Genomic DNA, 26,391 nt, shown 5'->3' with positions numbered 1-26,391 from the left:
GAAAAACAAAGACAACAGAGGACCCAAACAAGATGGAGTCGCTTAGTAAGGGGTCAGCTCCTTTAGGGAAGGTACCAGGAAGAAGAGTTAAGTGCCAGACTAAAGTTGTCAATGACCACTGGACAGTTCCCTCTGTCCAGCAAGGCCAGCAGAAAGCTTTCAGGACCAGTCAAACAGAGAAATCCAAATGCATTGTTTTGCATACTTGTCTTCAGTTTTTACATGGTGCAGGAGAGGTATTATGACTGAAGGTGGTATTGACAATATCCCACCATTTGATGAACCCTTCCAATAGGTTCCCATCAATAAAGGACATGTTATATTACTCTGCTGAAATAGAAAAAAATGGTTAAGCATATTAGCTGTATCTGAGCCAGAGCACAGCCTCTAAAACACATTCTCCTGGCCCAGACACTTGGCTCTTACTCAGTTTTACAATTGCCTAAGTCACATGAGAGAAGAGATTTTCTCTCCCAGACTGAAGAATTGGGACATATTCAACAAGTAGTTTTAGGTTCAGCATGCACAACTGCAGCGAGCAGAAAAATGGAAATCAGGACAGACTGACTGCTTTCCAGGAATACGTTCCTGTTCATAACAGTTAAAATCACGATAGTGTCAGAAGTGATTTTAAATCTATTCTTTTTTAAAGCCTCTCACAGTAGCAGTTTTTGCCATGCCTTTATAAAGAAAGACTAGAAAAAAACAGATTGCAAGACCAATGCAGAAAGTATCAAGATAAACTAAGTCAAAACTGAGTAAAAAGCTGCTTAAACTCAGTCAAGTAGTTAAAACACAGAGGCACAGCTTTATATGTTTACATACTAAGACGGACTGCATATTCTACTACTGGTACAAAGGTTTTCTGGACAACACTACCATACACCTAGCAGGGAACAGAAAGACAACAGACACAGGAAAAGGCAACAGAGTGGAGGAACAGGAATTAGACAGGAGTACGTAAACAGTGTTTTATGTATGTAAACAGTGTTTTGAATACTCAGTGCCCAAGTTCCGAAAAAGCTGAAAGTAGGTGCAGTCATGTGGGAAATGGAACAGTCATCCATTACTGGTGCAGGATTGAACTTCACAAGGCAAGTTGTAACCAACTTTTTGTATCAAAAAGCATTTGGAAGAACAGAGACGAAGGTAACCTGAACTTATACGTTATTTTTTCCTTCTAAAATTATCATTTAAAATATTCAAATTGATGTTTTCAAGTGTAAGAAAGAAAACCTTTGTGTTGATTTGCCTATCATTATTATATCTAGTTACTGAGCACAAACCATTCAGTGTAAACTTCAGAATGCTTTAGAAGTAAGACTTGTCCTTTACAAATTAGTATTTGAGAAATACCCCTGTAGCCTCAGTGTATTTTAGAAAGAAAGCCCAGAGGCATTTAGGAAAACAGCAAATGTGTAAAAATGCATGGAAGAACAGAAGCATTATAGTGCACAAGGGAAACATGAGCAGTCACTCTGATAATCAAATGACTGGATTCCAAATTAAAATCCAATTTGTTCCAACCAAAGTAGTCTCAAAAGGACACCAAGTTTTACCATTACAGCGACTTACTCTTGTTAATAATTTATGCATTGTACAGTGACACTTGACTCTTCGTAAATCACATCTATAAGCTAACCCATGGCAAAACCAACAACATTTCAGTGTAGCACGCTAGCATTCAGCACTAGTTTAATCAGCTCATAAGAAACATTTGTATTTAAGTGTGAAGGCATAACCCTCCTAACGAATATATAACTGTGTTGCATTGTAAGCAGCACTTAATGCAGCACAGACAAACATTTTATGCCACAGAAACTCTGAAAGTAGAGTTCTAGAACACATTAGTCACTTCAAATATCTTCATTAATGACAAGCAAAAAATGTGACATATTTTCACTTTGACATTTTATCTAAGGACCAAATTCCATGTGAATCATCAAGAAAAAAACAGTCATATGGCAAACCATCATTTTCAGCCAAATGCAGACTGTTACTATGACTAAGCAAAATCAGCCCCACCCTCAAATCCATACCTACATAAAACATACGTTCCACATTGTAGCAGAAAAATTAAGATACTGTATATACCTTCATCTTCGAGAAATACATGAGCATTCAATGCTTTACAACAGCAATAGTTAATACTTAGTTCCAAATTCTTTTCAAGGCAATGAAACGTGATTTTGGTTCACATGCCCTCAAGCAGACAGCCAAAAATCTTCATGGTGACTACTGAAAACATCAACAATAAGGACCTGCCTTGTTTAGCACGTGCTTTATGTTTTTCCTTATGGAAAGGATCAGTCACGACAAAATCTATTTCTTAGCTTGATAACAGCTTCTGTGGCTATACCATCCACACATTAACACACTGGTTTTCGACACAAGCACGATGAGTCTCCCAAGTCAGGTACCAAGCAGCTATGACAAATCTAAATAAGGCTAAGATGAAAAGAGTTTTCACAATTAACAGTGAAAAGCACATCAACATTTTTTGTGTGGTATGGAGGGGATAGAAGTATACCTGAAACAAATACACTTTCTGTATTAATGTTCAAAATGTTTTCTAAGTGATTACCCGTGTGTCCCATTTCAATAGTATAGAGAAGCACTAAGTTATATAAATACTTCAGCAAAATTCATATATTAGTATAGCAAAACCAAAGATGCAAACAACTCACCTTTTCTACTCTTTCTTCAGAGCACATTAGTTGGATTTGTTCATGACATTGTTTCTGGTAATGTATTTTCAGTGTGTTTACTTTCAGTTGCATTTCCAGCTTTAGGTATTCTTTTCTGATCTCTTCACGGTTTGCAAACACATTTTTAAGGATTTCTTGGTATCTGTTAGAAGCAAAATATCACAATGAAGAATATCCAATTAGCTGCTTAGACTTTTTTTTAAAGATCATCCTCTACATTGGATGTAAAGTTGCAAGTCCTAGCTAATAAAATATAAAGAAAATAAAGACGACAAATCAAAGTTTGTTATAGCACTAAAGAGTTTCAGTGCTTCAGTAAGTGTTTCATATACTCAAGCTAGAAACGTGCTGTGAAACGTATAAGGGGGTCACTGAAAATAAACCTTATATTTATGAAGACAACACTGGGATTCAAAACAAAGACTTCTCCAACCTCTTCACACAAGTATTAGCTCTACCTCCAAAGGATACAAAAAAAGCTGCATTCTCTACTTTGTATAGTGATTTATTAAACAGATTAGACTACAGTTGCCATAGACACCTAAGATCTCCTTCAAAAAAACCCACCCTACTCAAAAAAACCACACAGGATCTTCTTTTGCTCAGTTTTTCCTCGAGTTCCATTGTACAATTTTAGTCACAAAAGGACAACAAAATTCAGAACACACATCATATTTTAACATTCACTAGGCTAATAGGGGAAAAAGTGATAGATGGTAGTTAGATATTCCAAGGAGACCGATGTTTAAGAACATCATTACCATATTGTAACGTTAGTTTCAGCAGTGGTACTTTTTTGCTTTACTCCTGACCACTGAAAGTGCAGTCCAGAATAGTCCAAAAAGATACCGTATGCCTCAGAAATGACACCATAAGAATTCTTACATAAGAAGGCACCACTTTACATATGTTCTCAAGATGTGCAAACTTTGAGATTGTTATGCAGTGTTTAGTATGAAATACCATAAAATACCATACAAATACCATAAAACAGCACAGACTCAAGTAGAAAGCAAGTTGAAGATACATTCTTGCCATATACTTAGCTTCTTGCCAATGTGTTTCTGAAGTAGCAATTTATTTCATAATAAAATGTCTGAATAACCCCATGTGTTTTATTCTGGTATTTTATTGCTTGCATTTAAAAAAAAAAAATCATTATTCTTTATCGTTTCAGAAAACTAATAGTTTTGCTCCAAAGTGTCCAGAGAATGCTATTGTATTGGCATAAGAAAAGATCTGTACCAACACACACTTTAAAATTCACTGCATGTATGTGTATTTCTTTAAGGACTATAATATTCTTGGTGCAGAGAATTACAGAGTTCTTACCCTACAATTTTGCTATCTATACAAGCATTCACCGTGAGTGAATCCTTGCACAAGTGGCTGGAGAATTTTTTCCCTCTATAGTATCCATAGAAACATGGTTGCTCCCATCTGCTTGGGAAACACAGTAATTGAGAAGTGATGGTAAATCCTCTATTTCCATCACAGTAAAACCCTAGGCATAATTTAAGAGAGGCTGCAGAATAGGCTCTCAATCCATACTCTGTCATTGTTAAGAACTGTTACCAGTAAATAAACTCCTTGTGTCCCAGATAGAGTTTCAAGTACAGAAGCCTTTGCAAAATTCCTGCCTTGAGCTGGATTCACTTTCTCAATAATCATAATTTTCATGGAGTCATCTTTCCCCTTCACCTAAAAGTGACAGAATGATCCTGTAAGAACATCCAGGGTATGAGTGCATCTCTCGACTACCTAGTTTCAGAGAGATGACGGGCCTGTAGGTGGCAGCTCCAAAGCCAGTGTGCATTGCCTACCTCAGCAGGCTCAAGACTTGAAGGTCTGGCAGACAACAAATCTCCAAGCTTTACTCAGGGGGAGCAGGAAAGACATCTGGGTTTGGAGAAGCAACTAATCAGTGAATCTTGTCCAGATCACACTGGAAGCAGAAGTCATAGAAAGACGTACCGAAACACTAAGCTGCAGTAAGCTGCAGTAAGTCTTTCTACTCTGTGCCAAACAGAAGGGAGAAAGTAGCAGAATACTGTCAGAACCTGTAAGTCAATGTGGGGAAATCAATTGATCATTCACACTCTGAGTAGGATCAACGTGAAAAGACCCTTATGAGGAAAAAAGTATACAATCCACTTTATTGCAATTTCTTGCATGTGTCTCTATGATTTTTGTAATTTTTGGAATATCCACTTACCAACATATCTTGGCATGGAATATATCCAGAACATTCAAGAAACATTACAGAGACCTTACCCGTAACTATTTCTCATCTCACATAAGATGAAATAAAGGACAAATCACCAGAAATTAAATTAACGTTAAAGACTTACACTATACAAAAATATGCAGAAAACCTGTCAGAAACATCAACCTGACTTTGAAACTTAGTTCTTTTGAGAATGCAGTTTACATAATCTGAAAGAGCCATTTGACACCTTGGAGTGAGTGTAGTACTAACCTCAGTTAGAAAGCCTTTTGCCCAGAAGGGAACTGCTGGGAAACCAAGTCTCCTGACACACGGAAGAAAACTGACTTCAGTCTCTTCCTGCCCTGCCCCAAATTGATATGATGTCAATACTTGACAAAACACTACCTTAATTATTTTAGAATTTTGGTTGGCTTAACAATAAAATCCTCTTCATACAGTTTTACTGCTTACTATGCTTTAATAAATTTTTTCAAGTACTCTGAATTTAAGGATATGCAAATCTCCCACAGATACAGACAAGATTCACCCTTAATATTTTTGCTACCAAAACTTTCCAAAACACTTAATTTTCTCTAGTAGGACACAATCATGTGCATGCGTAAACATATGTGCACACACACACAACTCAGTTTTAATTAGTTCTCTTTTAGAAAGATAGTACTTCCAGATGACGGTCCTCCCAAAAATGCAAGAAAAACAACAGAAATTAGATCTGAGCTCAAGAAAACTTAAAATCATTTCATAGTAATATTGATAAGTATTGACTTGAAATAGGGTAAGACTTAAAACAAACATTTATTCTACAAATAGTTTTATAAATCATGCCAACTCCAGTTTTAAAGTGATCTTAATGTGATCAGTTTACCTTTTTATTTCCTCTTGCTGATGGTTTGAAAGTACTGCACCATCGTAATTTTCAAGAACACTTGCTTTCTTTTCTTCATATGCTCTCAGTTTCTCTTTCAACATTATGATCTTAAACAAAAAGGTACCTTTTAGTTAGAATTTTTCTGATTTTTTTTAAACCATCTTTCTACACATTTGTCTTGAAATACTTTATAAATAACATTAAGTTTTATTCTTTTTGAAAAACAGAACATTCTTTACTTCAAAAGCCTAAACAGGAACATTAGGACAATACTTACCTTATATGTTTAAAACCATGCCAATTTTTTTTTTTTATTTTTAACTCCAACTCATAATAATTAGTATTTCAATCTTTTAACGATAAATTTTAACATACCTCTTTCTTCTGTTCATTGCAAATTTTAACATATTGGCTTATGTGGCTGTCAAAACTAACAATGTTGCTCTTCAACTGTTAAAGAAAAGAAAAAATTAGAATTGATGAAGGTGCCTTCATGCTTCCCTGTAAAATAAATACACTATGTTTAAATAGTGCATAATTATATTTGTACTATACTATGAGAAAAGGGATGAAAACATTCCTGACTTGCTCAAGAGAACTATGAGCCTCTTAGCTTTTGCAGTAATTGGCTGCATACCCGTGGCAGCAATTTTCCTCAGAACAGCAGTAATAATTACATTTACAGATGTAAGTGCATTTTGCATTTATTTAGACTAGTTTTACTATTTGATAAATGCCTTGTGGATTTCATTATACAAGTTATCTTTACATTATGGAGAATATAAACAAAATGGAACAAAATGGAGAAGAGATGAAATAAATGGAAACTGCAATCAAGACTATATTATGTAAAGAAAATTCAGGTGTTACAATACAAGGAGTTAGGAAAAAAGTCAAAATAGTCTGAGTACTACAGACCAGAAGACAGGATGCTGCAGCAGTTTTTCATTCATCAATACTATCTCATTGAGCTTCTTAGCTCCAGCTGAATTCTAGTTGTGTTAAAACTGGACTGGCTCTTGTACAACTGCTAGCACATCTTGCATGTGCTTTACAGTTCTCCAAGAACATAATAGTAAGATACTGAAATTGGCTGTGAACTTTACCATATGAATACTATTTTTAGTTTTGAGGCTCACAAGACAAGATCTCGCAAACTAGCAGCTGCCTCAGTAACAAACACCCAGATAATGAAGAGTAGACTGCAGCAATGAGCTAACAACAAAATTGAGACAGAAATGAATTAAAATCACTTTTTGAAAGAAATAACTCTCCCTCCCTCAAGAATATGTAATACTTTGAAATTAGATCAATAAATATCAATATACTCACGGAAGACTTAATATCTTTTGCTCGGTTTGCATACTTAAGAGTATTATAAGTATCATCATAGAACATAGAAGATGGACTAACAGCAGCTATCATTATTGTTCGGCAATTTCCTCCAAGGGAATCTTTCAATAAACGTGTAAGCTTGCTGTTTCGATAAGGAATATGCTGTTTTTTGCTCTAGAAAGAAATGATTTTTTATGGATTAAAGTAATTGTATTTTACACATCAATCTGTTCAAATGTTTGTTTACAATTTCATCAACACCATTAAATACGACAAACAGCCTTGCAACTTTTCTTTTACGTAAGTCATCTTCCTCAAAATTACCTTTAAAGTGGATTGTTTGAGCGTTATTTTGAGCGTTATCTCCTGTTTAATACCTTTAGAACACAAGTATTAGCCAGATTACTTTCTGATATCTGGATACATAACAACAGTTTCTGTGATGTGAGAAATCAACAGAAGAGGTGGGCTACGCTAAAAGGCTATGCTAAACTATTTTCAGTTCACGTAATTTCATTTCACAACGATTGAGGTTGGAAGGACCTTTCAAGATCCCACTGCTCAAAGTAGGATCAGCTAGAGCAAGCTACCAAGGTCTATGCCCAGTTAGGTTTTGATTCTCTATCCTTGTAGATAATCTACAACCTCTCCAGGCAACCCAAAGTTTGCCTTATAAAGCTTTTTTTTGAAATCACATTTACAGAATAACCATCTCACAGTGCAAAGGCTGGTAAGGACCAGCCACCTACACCGACTAAGTCAACATGTCATCTTTATGCCAGTGGTACAGGCTCTAAATTCTGCCTCCCACTCCAGCAGGGTAGTGAGGAGAATCTTTAGCTTTTCCTGGCAGCAATAAGGGAAATAAAAGCTTTAATCATTTTCCCTGGCATATTTGAAAGTAGAAATTGCTAGCTGACCAAGGCGTGTAAGCTGTAAACACTGAACTTGAGTTTGGTAAAAGTTCAGGATGTTTCGTCATCCTCCCACACAAATATTCCCACTCTTTCCCTTGAGCTGGCGAGCCAGATCAGGAGTCTAATTCACTACCACGAACAAAGCAGGTAGAAGAACACAAAATAAAAATCAAATCTACAGTGAGTACCTCCTCTACCCCTTCAAAATAAACACCAACAAACGGAACCAAAAACAAAGACGTCATTTCCTAATTTAATTGCATGGCTTCACGACTGCTAATGCCAGCAAGGAAGTGCTAAGAACTATCTGAAGGCAGGAAGACCTGATAGGACTACCCCTTTGACTGGACTGTACTGTTGAGGAGGTTTTGAAAGTGAGTTGATTTAACAGCTCACTATCACCTAAAGGGACATCCTACTCTGCTCTTCATACCTCTGCTAACAGTTCTCACATTTAACTAATCCAGCAGACAACAGAACAAGGAAGTTCTCTTGAAACCCCTCTATTAACTTACAGCTTGGCCTACAGTATGACCCATACCTTTGGAAACCATTCCACAATAGCAAAGAAAGCTTTCCTGTACATACGACAAAATTTTGATAAAGGAACGCATTTTAGGGAAGAAATGAAGGCAGTTTATCTGGAAGATTCCTGTCCAGTTGGCTAGACAGCACATTTGTTCCCTAGCCCCAACAGTAATACACACCCTCCAATTCTTGTTTTCTTGGCCTGAATGACAAAAAAGGAAAGCAACTGGAACCAGTTAAATAACTTATTTAAGCATCCATCTTAACCATTTTCATTTTAATTCCGCTAAGATACCCTTATCACTATCTTTAAATATTTTATTGGATGCCTATAATTTTTTGTACTGAACATTTATTTGTACTGAACAGGTAACGTTCTGTATATTTTTTGTTTGCATGTTGCTTTTCTTCAGCTTAAAATAATGACTTGTACTTCCCAGATCCTGCCCAAAAGGATATTACAATAAGGACACTTAAAAAGTTGCTTTTTGAAAACAGAAAATTCTTTAGGAAGACAAAAGGAAATATAAAGACTCAGCGTGGACTCCTTGCAGGTCAGTTCACAACCAGAAGCAACTAAAAAGGAAAATGAAGATGAAAAGAACATAGCATATTCTACAGAACAAGTAAAGAAAACTCAAGGCTCTCCCTAATAACAGAGGAAAGAGTACACAAGGTACAAAAATGTACAGAAGTATACGAGGATGAGAACACTGGAAAGAAAGGCATACTTTAACTGACAGGTAAGAACATTAGCGGCAGTATTAAAATATACTGTAGGGAACCAATCCTAAGACAAATAGGAGAAACTGCTTAAGTAATCCAAGTATACAGAATGACAAAAGTGAGTAACTACTGGAACAACAGGAAAGCAAGTATGTCCATGAAGCCTCTTCCTGGCATTTGTGCATCTCAATAGAAATATTTGACAACTACCTCTCAACATTTCAGTTTTTCATTTCTCATGCTGTTGACAGTACAATTCACATTAAGTCGGAGAAAGCCTTTAATTATAAATAGAGGTGAGGAAAAAGAAGGAAGTTTTCACAAAAGGATACTTTATCCCAAGGATACTTTTGATTATTTTATGTTAAAAGTTGGAAGTTAATAGGTTGACACTCATACACAAAATATACCTCCCTTCTGCCAAGTTTACAAAGTCAATCCTCAAATGAATTAGCAGTATGTTAAAAAATTGCCTAGGAATCTATCCATTAATTCATATTATCATGTAAATTGTGTTTTACATAACAGAAAGAATTAAGAGGTAAGAGAAGTTAAACAAGAAACCAAAGAGATCTTTCGTTCAAATTGCCAGTAAGCGAGCAAAAACACTGCATGAAACAAACTTTTGGTGATCACAACATAACGCTAAGTTTCACCAACACAGCAGATTGCCCTAAAACTAAGCACATAAGCCTCTGGAAAATCTGTGTTTTCCAGGATTTACTTATGCAAGCTCCTCTACACATACTAGATTTTGGAAAATGTGGGTAAGGAAAGCAGGTGAGTTCAAGTATCTTAAGAAAACTATTTTTGAGAACCCTTTCCCATCAGGGCTTTCTTTCATTCAGCTATCCAAAAGATGATGTTGAAAATCCACAAGGAAACCTTAAAGGAAAATGATGAAGTGAGAACTGTCAACCAAGTAATCCCTAATATTCAAGGAGAGCTTCCCTGGATTTCAGTCTTTAGAAGGGTTCTATGTCATAAATGAGCAATGCATAATCTGGAGTTATCTTAAGATGTTAAATATTCTTTAAACAAATTAATAAACTGAAGAATTTTGCTAGATTAGATTATAAGGTACTGAGGTAACTATTTAGAGCAGTACAACCTCAATTGGTGGTAGGATGTCAATTCACCCTGTCAGCTGCAGACAAAATGCCCTGACACTTTGTTGACAACAAGGAGAGTTTGAAAGGAAAATCACATAAAGATCATCGTTTTCAATACTGTACGTTAGCTCTAGTATTATAGTTTTAGTTTTGCGGGAAATATAGTTTTAGTTGTTGCAGGAAGTGAGAAAAGTACATTTTATTAAATGACTAAAAGAAAAACCTTCATTAACTGCATAAAATGTTTTTGTTAATCTGCAGAAGTAGCATTAAGATAACTGGAGGTCACGTACCTTTCTAATTATAGCCATACAAATTCTAGGCTTACTGACTATAGAGCAGAAACAAAAAACCTTATTCACCAGAATGACTAGCCCCAAATAGGCAGAATCCGCAACAGGTAAGTTTATGTAAAGCCTTAGTATTTCTGTTCTGAGTGTAAGCAACAAAAACCAAGACATTTTCCCATATTCTTATCCATGAAAAAAATATCTCCCTGTAGTTTAAATAAGCCCCTGACTTATCAATTATCCATTAATTAAAGGTATGCTTGTTCCAACCATCAATATCAGCAGAAGGAAAATACATAAGGATACTTAGAACACCTTGCTTCTCTTTCAAGTGAAAGTTACTGTTGGCATTGGAACTACTGGAACAAAAGTTAAGTTGCATCAGGTGATTCAGCAACTAGGCATTTAAAGGCACTTGTGTGTATTGCATGTAACCTCCCCACCCCCCAACTCTACAGATTCTTACAAGTAGAAAGACCCAAATATATACCTTACACATACATTTCCTGATGTATTTCATGAGGATATCCTACTACAGAAATTCTAAAGATACAGTAGGAGTCAAAAAAGATACCACAAAGACTGTCACATTTTTAAACATAGTAAGCATTAAGGGTTTTCACAACACTAGGAGGTGAATACTGCACAAGATATCGGTACATACCTTTGGATCAGCCAAGGCATTAATGACATTTCCGAGAGCTAGGAGGGAGCGGTTAATATTTGCTCCTTCTCTAAAACGAGCCCCCTTGGCATTTGTAGCACTGGCACGTTCAGATCCTGCCAGGTCAATGAGGGACATTTTGGCAATGCGAACATTTTGACTAATACTAGCTGTTTTGTCTTGCTGCCTTAGGTAAATCTACAAGGGGGAAAAAAAAGATCATATTAAGAAGTAACCACTAACCAGTCTCTTATTACTCTAAGCAGTAAGTTACTTTTACAGTCTAACAAGTGTCTTCAGAAATAGTCCCTGAAATACTTTTAAGAATGTAAGTTAAACCTTTCTGTACTCAGCAACCGGCAGTTTGGCGTAACAAAACACAGCAAAACTATTTCTAAGACTTACCTCACATTCATCTGCTTCAGGTACTAGTAGGAAAAGAAGAAGCTGAGTGTTGTTGCACTGGGTTTGGCTGGGACATAGTTAATTTTCTTCACAGCGGACCATGCATTACTTTCTTTCAAATCTGGGAAAGCTGATCAACTGTAACAGAGTTGCTAAAGCACTCATGTTTTGTTCAGCAACAGCAAGGCCGCCTCTGTCTGCGCAGCCCTGCAAGTTGGTTTGGGGTGTTCAAGAACCTGGGAGGGAACGTAGCCAGGACAGCCAACTTGAACTGACCGGCAAGATATTCCGTGCCATACAACATCACTCCCAGTGATTAAACGGTGTGTTTCTCCAAAATAGTCATTGCTTGAAGAGTACCTGGACATCGGACTGTTGGTGGAACCTGACTGCTTTTACTTTGCTTTTTGCATCTCTGTTACCTAAATGACTTTATTTCAAACCACAAGGTGGCCTGTCCCACATACCTTTGCCCTTCTGATTATCTCCCATATTCCACTGTGGGGGAATAAGCAAATGACTGGCTGTGGCCTTACAACAGTGGCAGATTGGTGAGCTTCAAATTAATTTGGTAACTAAACCAGCCTGTTTCTTTGACACTTCAGATGTATACCACACTATTACGCTTTCAACTCTGAAAGGTGTTCATTTTTTAAAGGCACCTTTAAGAATAGGTCGAAAAGATGCATATAGGGATAAGTTATGCAGGAAAAAGGCTGGACTTTCAGAAATTTAGACTGAATTTATTTGAAGCTATCATTAATAGGAGCATAATACTCATCCACTACTGTGGAAATTTATACCACTCCAGGGTCTTCTGGAGAGCTGTGACCCCTGCAGTCTTGTGCTCCCCCTCATCCCTTCTTGATAGAAATTTTCAAGGAAAACATACAAGAAATACACAAGAAACCAAATACTTTTGCCTCCTTGTGCTAGTGAAGGTGTTCTTGTTCAGGTTTCTGATCATATAGGCAGAGGATGATTATGCAGTCGCTAAGAATTAGTTGTCCTTCGGTAGCTATAGCTTTTACTTTTCCACAGTTCTCTCTGTACTCGCTCTTTCACATTGAGTACCTTGCCATTCGTAAGGCTGACAGTTTCTGACACTTCCATAAATGCACTTTCAGACTGAATTGGCAAAGTGTTGCCATACATAAGGTAATTGCCTAATAAAGACAATATCTCAACAGTTCAGTAGCTTTAAGCTTTGCTTATGCAAAACAAAGTCATCACATCAATTTCTAATAGAAAAAAATGACAAGTATTGGGACTGAAGCCAATTAATGAGAAACTTCTTAAGACATATACACAAGTTATGTCTATACCAAATAGCCATGTTCCTACATCAAACAATAAAAGAAAGCCCTGTTGTACTATTTCTAGTGGGGCAAACATACAAAACAAAAGAGGAAAAAAAAGAGGAAAACCACTTCCCTTTATTTATCTTGATCAAGGAACTCTTAGCCAAGTAGCACTTGACCAAAATCCAGTAACGTGAAGGGAAAAGTCAAGTGACATAGGAAAAGGTGGAGTGACATGTTGTATGATTCAAACTTTTATAAAAACTCAAGATATACAGGAAACGCCCCAAAGCATAATCTTTTATTTCTTTGTCCATCTGCAGAACACTTTCAATAGACCAGTGTGGCAATTGGGATTTTACTTCTAGATGTGGTAACTGCCTGACCTAGATGAAGATTTCAAACGTGAGACAGACAGGCAGATAAAACTTGCATCTCTAAAATCAGCTTAGAATGTCCTGGGCCAAGGCTTCACTACTTTTTCATTCAGTTCCAGAAAACATCCTGCACCTCTAAAGTTAACAACAAAAAACAAAGCCAGTATAAAAGACAATCTGATCTCTACAAACAAAAGCAACCCTTAAAAGTAAGGTAAATTTTAAAAATGAAGAGGAACCAAGACAGCAATAGGGATTTCTCTTCATTTACATCTGTTGAACCAAAGAGGAAATAAGGAATAAGCAGCTAAGACCTTTTCAGAACATAATGGATTTATGTAAACAATGGAGATAGATGCAACAAACTAACATAAGCAATTACTTGTAGTACCAGTGGACTAGTTTATCGTTTCTTAGAGATGTCAACACTGTTAATAAGTGCCTCAATTAGATAGCCTATCTGAGATCCCACTTTGAAAAAAGAGAGCGTATGGTTGTGAATTTGCATAGCTTAAATCAGTACACAAATTAAAACGTGAGACTTCCAGTTGCATTCATTGGACCAATATAGTTTCCAAAAGTTATTACTTGGAAGTGCTTCATGTAGATATAGTATTTATATTAAGCATTTTTACGGAATTCCTATAAGTGACATACTGCCTCTCCCTTCACCCCAAGCACAAAGTCACTTCTGTGAAAAATGCTTAAAGCCCATTCATTGTTAAGTGAGCTGTTACTCAAAGGCTGCACCAGCTTATTTTTTACTTTGAAGACTCACATTATTAGTAGATATTTACATAAATCATACATTTAGGATATAATTACCTAACAAAAGAAATCATGACTTCATGACTTCTAGCAATAACTTAATCACTTGACAGAAAGTAACATTTAAGTGAAAACAATTAAATACCTTTGTTGACAGCTAGACCATCTCAAAAGGCAGAATAAACAAAACAAGCATTCAGGATTATCTCATTACAATAATTAATTGGATGAGAAATACAGCTATGAACACCAAAGAAAGTTTCTGCTAGCTACACTAATCTGTTGATGCCAGCCTTGAACAAAATCAGTCCGAATGTTTTTGTGAATGAACTGTGCTTCAGTGATGAACGCTGAGTACATGGCAGAATATGCTTCTCAAAGCCATGGCAATGCAAATTTTTATGATGAAATGTCTTTTACTTCATGACAGAATTTGAATATCCAGATATTGATCCATGAGTATCAAGTTCACGTCATCTAAGTGACTGCAGTTGCATATGGAGGCTGATTAAGAGACAATCAGTACAGTTCATGCAATCAAGGCTACTCTTCTAGCCACTACCACCACTACTCAGATGCTTACTCTAACAGTATTCTGTAAACATTCAAAGAATTATTTGTTCTCTGGTGTACCACACCAGCTTATAGTGTATTTATTACAGACAAAAAATTGAAGTTACTTCAGAGCTTCTGAATGGTATTACAAAAAATTCAATGAACACGCCACTTTTGTTCGATGTATTACAAAGAAGCTACTTGCTAAATATTTTTTATGTATACATACACATAAATATTTGCTGCTCCTACAATATTTAGATATGACAGGATCTTTGTTTTGGTTATATTTTGACTTTTATTGCCAACCAGTAAACAATCCATTCATCTGCAAGCCTTTATTTCTTCTTTATATCTGCTCTCTAAGCCAGAATTAGTTTGTAATAATGAAATTAAAAAAAAAAAAGAAGTCTGCTTAAGCATACAAATGCTTTTTTTTTGTCATACTTTCAAACAAACTTGTGGTAAAATACAAATATACTAATTCTGTCAATATAGTTTGTTTTATTTGGTGAATAAGCAATTTTTGCTAACAAGTAAATATATCTACGCTGAGATCTATTTGCCAGGGTAAACAGAACGTAGGCTGGAGAAGATGAATTCTCCAACAATCCCTATTCACCTAATTGCTTGCCTTCTTGTTAAAATACAACTAAGGTCCAACATCTACTTTACTTAATTGCCTGCCATTTTTAGAAACAAACTGAGAAGAATCCAAAGCCTGCCAGATACAACAATCAACTGTCTGCTGCCAAGCAAAGGTGAGAGAGGCAAGACACTTCAGCCCAAAGCGAAGAAACAAAATCAGCAGTTCATGCTCTGATCTTTCTGTGGCACAGCACTTTGTGCCTTATTAAAGACGGCACACGCAAGTGGCAATGCAGCTATCGACCTAAACTTGGTGAGAAGTCATTGCCTTAAATTTATGACCACGGGCAAGACCTCAGAGGAAATTAAAAACAGAAAGGACAATTTCAAACAGAAATCTAACATATATAGGAAAACAGAAGCTTTTAGAGTGGTAATGACTTTTGCTTATAATATTATGCAACCCAGAAGAGCAACATATAAATGATAGATGATAGCGTATTTTTGCAGTAATCAAAAGGATCAAAGGATCAAGAACTTTTAGCTAACAGGACCCATTTCTAAAGCATTATTATACAATGGCTTGTATTTAAGACAAGTCAAAATGACAAGGTGATGGTCTGCAAACAGCAATATTTGGAGAATTTGGAGAAATCTTCAATTCTAGCACATCTGTAGAACACCTGCAAAACCCTCATCTACAGAATTCAACAAAATATGCATTTGATTTTGATGGTCCAAGAATATGTCACTCAAATATTTTGTGTATAAAAATGACTTCAATTGTTCTAAAACTTGATGCAGACCAAAACATTATGAAATCTTGTAGTATGAAAAAAATCACCATTAACCAAAATAAGCAAGATTGCTACGTACTGCTTGAGACACTCAGTTTATAGTCAGATGTATAGTGATATTCTGTAAAATATTCTCTGTGTAAAAATACTGAGCAAAGAAGGATAGAAATGGCCTTTTGATGTATAAAATTATAATAGGAAAGTATATTCAAGGCTCAAAATAACAGTTTTAGAGAAAAGGTTTTTTTCAAGGTCTGCAGTTTGAACTATTACAATTAGAGAGCTTTTCATTGAATTTACTTTTTCAAAATTTAATCACTCCGGAACATTTACATGGGATAAGAAGTCAACAAGAACAGTTAACTGGGACACTTAGCTCTGTGTGTCAAAATTAAGGTTTGATACAGTTTCAGAAAAAAAGCTTCTGCTTTATTCAAGTTTTGACAATAAGTAAAGCTTATAGTAATACTTGTGTACATCTGCTATATCATCTTACCTGAAATACAGCATGGGACCGAGAAGAGGAGGCATTTACATCTGTGGGATGCTGTGTTCTATTTTTATTTCCATAATCCAACATTTGAAGGATTTCCTCTGCTGATTTAGGCTTTAAGGGTAGAGCATAGTGAAAAAGAGAAAAGTATATTTGTCTTAACTATACAAGATTTTGTAGCGATTTTAAGATATATCAACATGCACCTTAAAAAAACCACAGTAAGAACGACAAACAAAACCAGAGGTACTCAAAAGGTATAGTTATTTGGAAATTCTTGTTTTAGAATTGAAGCTCTTCAAACACTCTGCTAAAAACAGTAAGTCATGAAAAGCAACTACCTAATGGCTTTAGAAATTTAAATAGCTTTTTTCCCCCCCCCCCAAAAAAACCACGTTGATTTAAACAAACCAGCAAGTGTTCTCGGCAGTTAGCAAAAAAAGTCTTAGGAAGGCTTTAACCTTTCTTGTACTTGCATCAAACAGCAACATAGTATTCTTTTTCCAAAGACCCAAGCTTTTCAAAAGAAAGCTTTCCAAGAATGAGCCAAACTAACGTGACTGTTTGCTCCTCAATCATTAATCTACACACGCAAAAGCTAGAAAACTACAGCACATGTAACAGGCACTAAACACCTGCAAGAGGAAAAGCCCGCAAGAGTTAGTTAACAGTTTGAGAGCAAAGTTGTGACACTAACTTTGCCAAAAAAATAAAATTCTGTGCTTGCCTGGAAAAAAAAAAAAATGAATTATGTACATTATTTAAAAAAAAAAAGAAAAATCCTAAGAGATAGGCACAAGGTTTTCTGAGGTGTTGAGTACTCAGACAGCACTGAAGATGGTGACATCCTTTAAGAAATACTAAGGTGTATTAGTCAAACAACAAGCACTCCAAAACCTGAAGATAAACATCAAGTCAACAGTGCCTGTTTGATAAAGCCATGATTTTGAACAATGTTTTATTTTCTATCCAAGAAATTGATCCATGTAGCTTTTTAACAACATGATTTTGAATAATTCATTTATTATGTTTGCAGGCGAAGTTACTAGTTATTACCGCCACAGAAAACTAAAAAAAACCAAAAAAACAAAAAAAAGAAAGTTGCTAAGTTTCATACAGCTTTCATTCCACAATAACAACTTCATTATTTCACCTCACATATTACGAGGCTTCCAGAGTTTCAGTATCTATTTACATACCTGATGTAACGTTAGCCCTTGAACTACCACCCCTTTCTGGGTATCTTCACGAACAGCTAGAGGTCCTGAGTTCACCAGGAGATCGCGGATCTGTTCATTGTAGACCTTTAGAAAGGAATTTAAAATATTTTAAAAACTACCCTGCTCTAATTGCCAGGATTAACTTGGAACAGAAATCATATTTTTTAATATGTATTCAAGATCAAGTAACATTAGTTCTGTAGAATTATCGCTAAATACCTTTCCTGCGTTGAGCTTGGAATATTCTGTTTATTTAATTCCCATGAATTTTTTTTGGCCATTGAAGTTGGAGTCTTTCTTAGTAAATAATCTTTAGTTTTTATTTGCAAAAAAAGTTTGTTCTTACAAAAAATGATTTTGCACCAAGTGTGAATATGAAGCGTTGATTATCACCTACTACACTTCATAATATATACACTTCAGTGAGACTTAATCCAAAAATAGTTCTGTTAAAGTACTTAATTGCTTTAATTCTTAGTCTTTGGAAGCACTTGAAATAGCACATTTTTTCCCACCCTCCCTCCCCCTTGTTACTAACTACTCCTCCACTATGACTTTGTGGGGGCTAGAATATAGGAATAATTTTGCTACTCCTGCTTTATAGCACTGCCAAGACAGCTGCTTGTAAGAATGGAACTGTGATGCAAAAAAGATGGAGACAGGAAAGGAAAAGCCAACAGCAAATAACAACAGGAATATTTGTAGAAAGCTAAACAGTAGCATAGCAGATCTAATTGAAAAACTTCATTCATATGGGATACAGTAAAACTGAACTGAAATCTTCATAGAAATTAACATTACTGAAAAAGTATTAAATATTATTTACTTGTGCAATTTCAGCGTCTACAGGATTTTATCTTTAAGTCCTGAAATATAGCTCTGACAAGATTTTCTTTGTACACATTAACAGAGGCTCAGAGAAACTCAACTTATCAGCAAGACAGGAATCATTATGGTTTAATTAGTATGCTAGAAGAGACTGGCCTTTTTGGGAAGGCTTCTGTAAGACAGTAACAGGTACCTACAAATGACATCTAATGTGCAGAGCGCAGTTCAGTTCCTGGCCTATCAGGGACAGATTTTGTGAAGTTCCAAAACAGTTTATAAGAAGGGTGAAGGGAGTAAGGGAAGAAAAAAAAAGTCTTATTTACAAAAATACACCTTATTAAATGCAACATACCAAATCCAGGAGCTGGCTTACCTCTAAATAAGACACAGCAACATTGCATATTTTATCTTCTTTTATTTGGTCCATGCAATTATAAAGTGCCATCATGGTTAAATACATGACTCCAGGATCTTCAGGAGAACCTAGCATCGTGTGAGTCTTTCCGGCTCCTGTTGCACCATACGCAAGCACTGAATTTTAAGAGAAAAACACATCCTTTGTACCAGTAAGTCAAGCCAATCAGGAACACAAGCTTCAAATGAACATTCACATATCTATCATATTGTACAACTGTTTTCATAAGCCAATCAAATCTCTCACTTAGACTTTGCCTTTTACAGCTATTGTAGTGGTCGTAGGAGAATGGTTGGACCAGATGATCTTGGAGATCTTTTCCAACCTTAATGATTCTATAATCATCAGAAAACTATTCCAATGTCATTTCTTTTTTCATTTTCAGTTCAAAGTTCAATCACAGACAACTTAAATGACAAATATTAATTCTTTACTCTCTTAACACTAAACCATGAACTTACTGCACGTACCTATTGCATTTCCCTTACAATGTTTTATTGCCAATTTAGAAGACAAGCTCTTGAAAAGAAAACTTCATAAAACAGGTGAACACCTTCAGTAAAACAACTAAACAGTTTCTGGTTAAATAACTCTTTCCTGAAGAGTCCTCTTGTAAGCACGCTTATTTCAGATCTAGTTCTGAAGTCTGTTATAACCCTAACAAGAACACTTTCTCAAAAGAGAGCATAGCTATCCTATCTTCCATAAGCAGGGTCAACCTCTCCTATCTACTAATTAAAACAAAATGCTTTATTTAAATGTCAGTCTTTTTAAGGCCTCTGCAGCAGATAGATACAACGGTAGAAACTTCATAGAACACAGTGAATTTTTTGAATTGAAAGAGATAAATAGCAAAGTTACCTGTACAGTTATAACCATTTAGGAAGCCATCAAGGACACTTTTAGTAGTATGCTCAAAGACTTCCAGCTGGGATGAGCTTTCAGCAAAAACAGCGTCAAACACAAATTTAAGATCTTTCTTTGCTCTTTTGTTAATATCCCTATGGACCAGTTTCTTCCTGTGAAAAAAGCCAACTTCTTCTTCCTTGGGATCAAAGACCAGCATATGTTGGTCAACGACATGAACAACTTTGCTGAAGTTGCCATCTTTTTCCTTTTGCGACTCCGGGCGGACGCGAACTACCACTTTCACGTGATTACAGACATCCTCCTCCTTCGCAGCAGACATAACAACGGTCCTTTCTTTCTCCCACTTTGCTTCCAGGACTCCCTCAGACCGAGCAGCTGAATCTTTCCTGTAACTGACAGATCTAGTGAAGGTCTGGTAGTTGAAACATACACACGGGAACGAGGCGAGACCGCGGGAGTGCCCGGAGCCAGCCGAGGGACCGGCACCCCGGCCTCCAGCCTGCCCCCTGCGCGGGCACCATTGCCCTGAGGCCCGCTGCCCGCCACCGGCCCAGCCCGTCCCCACCGGCCGCCCCTCACCTCAGGCCCGCGCCAACGGCCGCCCTGCCCGGCCGCCGAATTCAAACCCGAGCGGCCCGCCCCCCCCCGCCTGCTCATTGGCCGCCGCCGCCGTGACGCCAGCGGGGCGACGGCGCTAACGGTAAGTGCGTGGCGGGTGCGCGCACCGCGCGCGGGGCTGGGGAGGGCTCCGGCTCCGGCTCCTCCCCGCGGCCGCGCGCTGTGGGCTGCTGGTGCGGGCCGTGCCCGCGGGCAGGAGGGGAGCGGAGCGGCGCGGAGCGGAGTCCCCTGGCTGCGTAGAGCAGCGGGTGGGAGCCGAGCGTACCCCTCCGTGCGGGTAACGCTTCTGGGGGCTTTAGCAGCCCCAGGTGGCGTGAGGGGCTCCTTGCCGGGCTTCTCGCCCTCCACGCAGTCAGTTCTCTAGAGCGGCTGTAAAACGCTCCTAAGTCGTCTCTTCAAGGTTACACTGTGGCGTGTCTGCAGTTACAATATTAACGGTATAAATACAGGGCCGCAGTTTTATTTATTTATTTATTTTATTTTTTTTAAGTGTCTCACGTCAAAGTTTGGAGTTGTTCTGCCCAGCAAGTGAGGGCATGAAATATGTTACTGCAGGCAGTGTTAGCAAGGGCGATGTTTTGTAAATAAAGCTTTATTGTTACCTATGTTTCAACTGATTTTTAATGTGTTTCAATTTGTAGCTTATTTTTTACTGCGTGCGTGGATTGTGGCAGTAACTAAAGCACTACTTGAAATACTTCTCTTTGATTCCTCTGTGCCTGTTCTAACTACAAATGCATTGAACTTAGCAACCAGAGCGCTCCTGCAGAGCAGGTGTCTCACTGTGCCTGCTAGAGCTGGGAACAATATGACAGCTAAGTCCCAGTTTTGGTTGCGCTCAGATGTGGTTAGTCATTTAGTGTGAGCATCTCTGAGGCGTTTGAACACCGTTAGAGTCCTAGCAATGTCAGGGAAAAGGAGGGAGGGGCTCCTTATGGAAAGAAAACCATTGTTGCTCAGATATGATTGATTGGCAGATGAGCTTCAAACTTCTGATAAAAGTTGAAGTGAGGGATTCTCAAGACTCTTTGCTGGCATGACATTTCTGCAAAGCCACCTATCTTATTCCTTATTTTTTTTTTTTAAAAAAAAACAAACCTTCTGTTTTAAATATTTGTTTGAAAGTAACTCCCAACGTCTGCTGTTTTTCTAGGTCGATCAACTCCAAAATGTTATCCCAGCGTCTGTGCCAAGTTTACAGATGTTTGTTTCTGTGCAATGTAAAAGCGAATTCGGTAAAGGTAGCTACTTTAACCAGAAGGATCCATTCTTCAGCAGAACGTTTTTCAGACTGTGAGTTAAAGGACCAAGCCGTACAAAAAAATGAAACTGAAGGGTTGTCTCAAAGTACAGAAAGCAAAAATTTTGGAAGATTACACGTACCAGTGATGCTGGAGGAGGTTGTTAATTGTTTATCCCCACAGTCAGGCCAGGTGAGTTAAATAATTGATTAGCATCCATGATTCAGTAGTTATCCAGCAGAAAGATCTGTGCAGTATAGTGATAACTTGTTTAGAGAAATAAAGGGGTGCTCTTTAAGACTCCGTTCCACCTTTTGAAGTGTCTAAATTGTTTTGCAATTTGAATGATGTTTTTCTATTTAAAATAATAGAAATCTGTATGCCTGCATTTAACCAATAGGGCCAAAAAAGCAATCTTTCTAAATTGTTTTTGTGCATTTCGAGGGTTGCGTTAATTACTAACAGTAGCATGGAATTCTTATATCGTCACTTTGTGAAGAGCTCTCTTCTTTTTGTATAAGAGATATAGAAAGTATGTAGGTATTAAAAAAATCATGATAGAATCATTTAGGTTGGAATAGAGACCACCAAGATCATTGAATCCAAGAACCAAACTGACTAATCACGCCCCATCACTAAACTTTAGAACTATGACGAAATTTTCACACAAGGAACGTATAAATTGTGACGTTACATGTAAAGGTTTTTCAGTTGTGTAAGTTTGTACTAAAATAAGAATTAATGCTAATGGAGGGACTATTTATTCAAATTTGGTTGTTGATACAAAAACAGTTTTTTTTTTTTGAGTTGAACTTACAATAGAAACTGTTCCTGTTTATAAACTCTAGAGAACACTGGTCTCTGAAGGCTTTTTGAGTGTTTAAATATTTATGAATGTAAAATACCTTATTATTGGGGTGGGATTTTTTCACGTGTATATATGTTGCTTTGCAGAGATTCCTGTGCTAGTGGTTAACCCTTAATGCCAGTCATAAGAACACCAGTGTGTTATCTTGAACAGATGTATTTTTAATATGACTAACCTTTTTAGCATAATTGAAAATGAAAACCTAACTTCAATTTTTCTTTTTCTAAAAAAAGACACTAAATGATGTATTTGCAGCACTTTATGAAGAGTGAAATCTTGAAAATAAGTAGTGTGCAAAAGGGCACAGTGTGTCAACTGAGTCTTGCTAAAGCAAGCATCGTTGGAGCAATTCTAAACAAAGATGGAGACTGCTTTTCATTGCACAAATGGTGGTACAATTTACGTTAACATGGGTGTAGAACTGTGACTGTTGCATCAATTTATGTTTTACGGTTGAAGTCATGACTAGGAAGGCCATGAATGTGTTTTTGCTGTTTTGAGCAGGAAACATAATGTTCATATCCTGGATTTTGCTTTTCTACCTTCTCTCCTACATACACAAAGGTTTCCTTTACTCAGTTTTAAGACAGTTATATTCTTTGTTATGAGAAGAAGTTGATTTGGGCCTTTATTTCTTGTAATGTCCTAAGGCAAGGAGTTGCCAATAGATAAAAAGTCCAGTTAGAAAGAGAACATTCTCCCTATGCTTTTGATCAGTGAATGGGTTTTTCATTTTAGTTACGGGATTGTTAAGAGGGTAAATGTTACTTTAAGAGTGAGTCACAAGTGAGATCAAGATAGTACCCTCCTACTGAATATTCCTGTTGACTGACATCTTTGTGGAATCTGTCAGGGATTTAAGCAATAGTAGTTCCACTTAGCTTTGCGTCTCCTTTTACTGCTTTAGATCTTGTTTCTACAAAGTCCGTTTGGTAGTCCTTTCTTGGAAACACATTATACAAATTAGTTTTTACTGATCTACCTTACTTCTCAATGAAAAGTCTGTTGCAGTAAATCCAGACACCAGTAATTTCCCTCTTAAGCTTACTCTGTTGACTAAACTACATTTTAGCCTTCTCAGTCTGTTAGCATTCTTTACGCGTACTTGACCACAGGTCTTGCAGTTCTTGGGGCAGATTGAGTTTTCCCTGTTCTCTTGAGCTTTGAAAGTAGCAAAGAACTGAACGTACCTTTTCAAAATGAACATCTTCAAAATGTACATCTGCAAGTATGTTTTTCTCATTTTCACCTTTTTCCTATTTTTTCTTTTGCAACAGTTGCTAGCTACTGTCTTTAACGTCATAAAGCTGTAGCGATAAGACGATTTCAACAGTAGTGAGTTTTAGTATGAAACTTCAAAATTTTAATCATCCTTATGAGTGTCTTCTAACAAGGGTTCTTACGAACTGCAAAACTCTAGGAAACTATTTTGGTAGTCCAGCACAAACACCCCACTACGTATAATATTTAAACTTCAGCTAGAACAAAACTAAATATCGTACCCTACTTAGATTTAATGGCAGAACTTGTAATCTGGTGACATCTATGGGGTTACATTAAATATAATTGTATACAATAGTCTAGAACGGAGATATGGTAAGCTCTAGGAGTATCATTTAAGTTATGACAATTCTGGAAGTGTTTCCTTTTTATGTCTGTAAATGAAATGGTCGGTGATCAAACTGGTGGTGAGAAAGAACGAATGAGCCTGTTCCCTTTTCTCCAGTCTTTCAGTGACTCACCAGAAACAGTTAATATTAGATGATCTTTTTAGCATATTATGCTGTTTTTACCTTAAAAAAAAAAAAAAAAGTTGTTATTCCTCAAACAGATCTTGGCTTGCATCTTCTTAAGGTACCCTCTTTGATTTTTATGTTTTTACTACCCAGCTTGCGTGGAAGGGCTATCTTTTTGTTGTTGTTGTTGAAATAATGTATTAGGGACATCTAGCTTCTAGAAAAAGACAAATTTCTTAAACATCCAGCTTTGCCATGAGCTTTCCTTTCAGTCTTTCAGGTCTATATTTCATTGTTCTTGTGACAGCTTCTATTTTCATGCATCCAAATGTCAAAATATTTTTTCAGCTGAGAACGTGTGTGAGCATGGCCTTCTAAAGTAAAGAAGGAAATATCAAATACTGCTGACAGTCTCATATACATCTTTTATCTCTGAAGTGTTGTTTGAGCTCTGTAATTGGTTTGAAGACAGTAGTTTATCCCTTTCTGAAGTTCTGTTGCCACTGTTGGATGTTGCTGACCCAGAGCATCGTTGTTTCCTTCCTAATGCGTGGAGCTAGTTAGCCAAATAATGGGTGACAGTCAATCAGATGAAGGTGAGATGGACTGCTGGTGTGCAAAAGCAGAATCTATTCTTCTGAAGTTGTCGTCTTAGTTTCTTTATATCCATGTCCATATGATAATATTCCTTTTCTTTTTTTGCCTTATACTGAATATAAGCTCTTAAGGACAAAAAAGAACCTTCCTCTGTACAGCACCCTGCAGTGTGGCCTTCTGTTTTGTTCGAAGGGTTTCCAAGTGTCACGGTGTATAAATAGTTCTGTGGCTATGTTGGTGGCCAGCGTACTTATCGTAGTACTTCCAAAGCCATCTGCAAATGATTTGGCTGGAACAATGCATTTACAGTAAAGGCTCCCAAAATTCAAGTGTTTCGCAGTGCCTCCAAGATAAATAGGAGTTTGAAAAGGGACCTGGAAAAATGAATTCTGAGTTCTCAAGTTGTATGAGGCATTTTGTAGGGTGCAGCCAAAATACCAAGCTTGGCATAAAGTATTCATTACATCATGAGATAAATGCTGAAATGCTTGTTTTGGAAAAGCACAACATTCCATGTACTATGTAACTGTTTCTATCATTTAAACCCATTTTTCCCTTGAATTGTGAAATGAATGTAGGTCTACTGACAAAAAGCAGTAGACCTACTTTATCTTTTTCATGGGAAGCATGCTGAAAATATCTTGCCACATGCAAATTGTATGGTTAATTTTCCTGTGGCAACAGCACAATGATGTATATAGCGATTATATAGACAAGTTTCTGTAAAACAGGAAAAAAGGCACTGAGATTTGCAAAAGACAAGGAATGTAATGTTGAGATACTCTGAAAATATTCTTAAAATTACAGACTGCTTTTTCTGTGGTCCTTCAGTGTTACTGTGGGTATTGAGATTTATTTTAGCAGATCGTGTAGTTCTATATACCATCTACCATTTCAGTCACTCTTATCTTGCCTGATTTCCTGGTTGTGTTTATTGTGAATTTATGAAAAAAACTAGCCAGGTTTTGGATCAGAGCTGTGTAAGGAAATGTGTGATAAAAAGTGTGTAGAGCGCGTATGTTTGTGAAACATTTTCTGCGATGTGTAATAGGAAACTTGCTAAATGAATCTCTATTTCGGGTTGAGAGTACTGTTGAAAATATTTGACTAAAATTATACTTCAAGAAGTAAAAAATACTTGAAAATATTCTTTTCACCAAAAACATTCCTTTCACCAAAAAACCACCACTTTTGAAGGTAGCGTTTGAAAATGGAAAATAGTTTCCAAGGATTTCTACTAAGATATGCACAAGGTAGTCTCTCCAAATACCTGTTATTGTGTAATAATAATGCCTGTTCTTATAGAGCATGTGTTTACAGAAGGATTTGAAATAAC

At 36.8% G+C, this 26,391-nt stretch overlaps 2 protein-coding genes across 4 annotated transcripts in view; one reads left to right on the top strand and one right to left on the bottom strand.

Moving 5' to 3' along the window:
- Positions 1-20,704, bottom strand: part of KIF18A (kinesin family member 18A) — a 42,775-nt gene extending 22,071 nt beyond the window's left edge. Inside the window, exons 1-10 of one of the 2 annotated variants that reach the window (XM_083838909.1) lie at positions 20,575-20,704; positions 19,987-20,381; positions 19,084-19,241; positions 17,862-17,966; positions 16,666-16,776; positions 11,379-11,576; positions 7,139-7,315; positions 6,182-6,256; positions 5,804-5,913; positions 2,688-2,850 (exon numbers count right to left, since the gene is read on the bottom strand). In XM_083838909.1, the coding sequence (XP_083695035.1) occupies positions 2,688-2,850; positions 5,804-5,913; positions 6,182-6,256; positions 7,139-7,315; positions 11,379-11,576; positions 16,666-16,776; positions 17,862-17,966; positions 19,084-19,241; positions 19,987-20,314 (1,425 nt within the window). In that variant the 5' untranslated portion in view covers positions 20,315-20,381; positions 20,575-20,704. Of the gene's footprint in view, positions 1-2,687; positions 2,851-5,803; positions 5,914-6,181; positions 6,257-7,138; positions 7,316-11,378; positions 11,577-16,665; positions 16,777-17,861; positions 17,967-19,083; positions 19,242-19,986; positions 20,388-20,574 lie in introns of both variants that reach the window. The other variant, XM_083838908.1, reaches the window with a different exon arrangement.
- The window catches only part of METTL15 (methyltransferase 15, mitochondrial 12S rRNA N4-cytidine), a 95,826-nt gene continuing 89,991 nt past the window's right edge, over positions 20,557-26,391 (top strand). Inside the window, exons 1-2 of one of the 2 annotated variants that reach the window (XM_083838931.1) lie at positions 20,557-20,695; positions 21,767-22,046. In XM_083838931.1, coding sequence (XP_083695057.1) covers positions 21,783-22,046 — 264 coding nt within the window. In that variant the 5' untranslated portion in view covers positions 20,557-20,695; positions 21,767-21,782. The other variant, XM_083838930.1, reaches the window with a different exon arrangement.

The sequence above is a fragment of the Anser anser genome (genome assembly GCF_964211835.1).
Source record: "Anser anser genome assembly, chromosome: 5".
Classification (NCBI taxonomy): domain Eukaryota; kingdom Metazoa; phylum Chordata; class Aves; order Anseriformes; family Anatidae; genus Anser; species Anser anser.
This window is presented reverse-complemented; position numbering and strand designations above follow the sequence as displayed.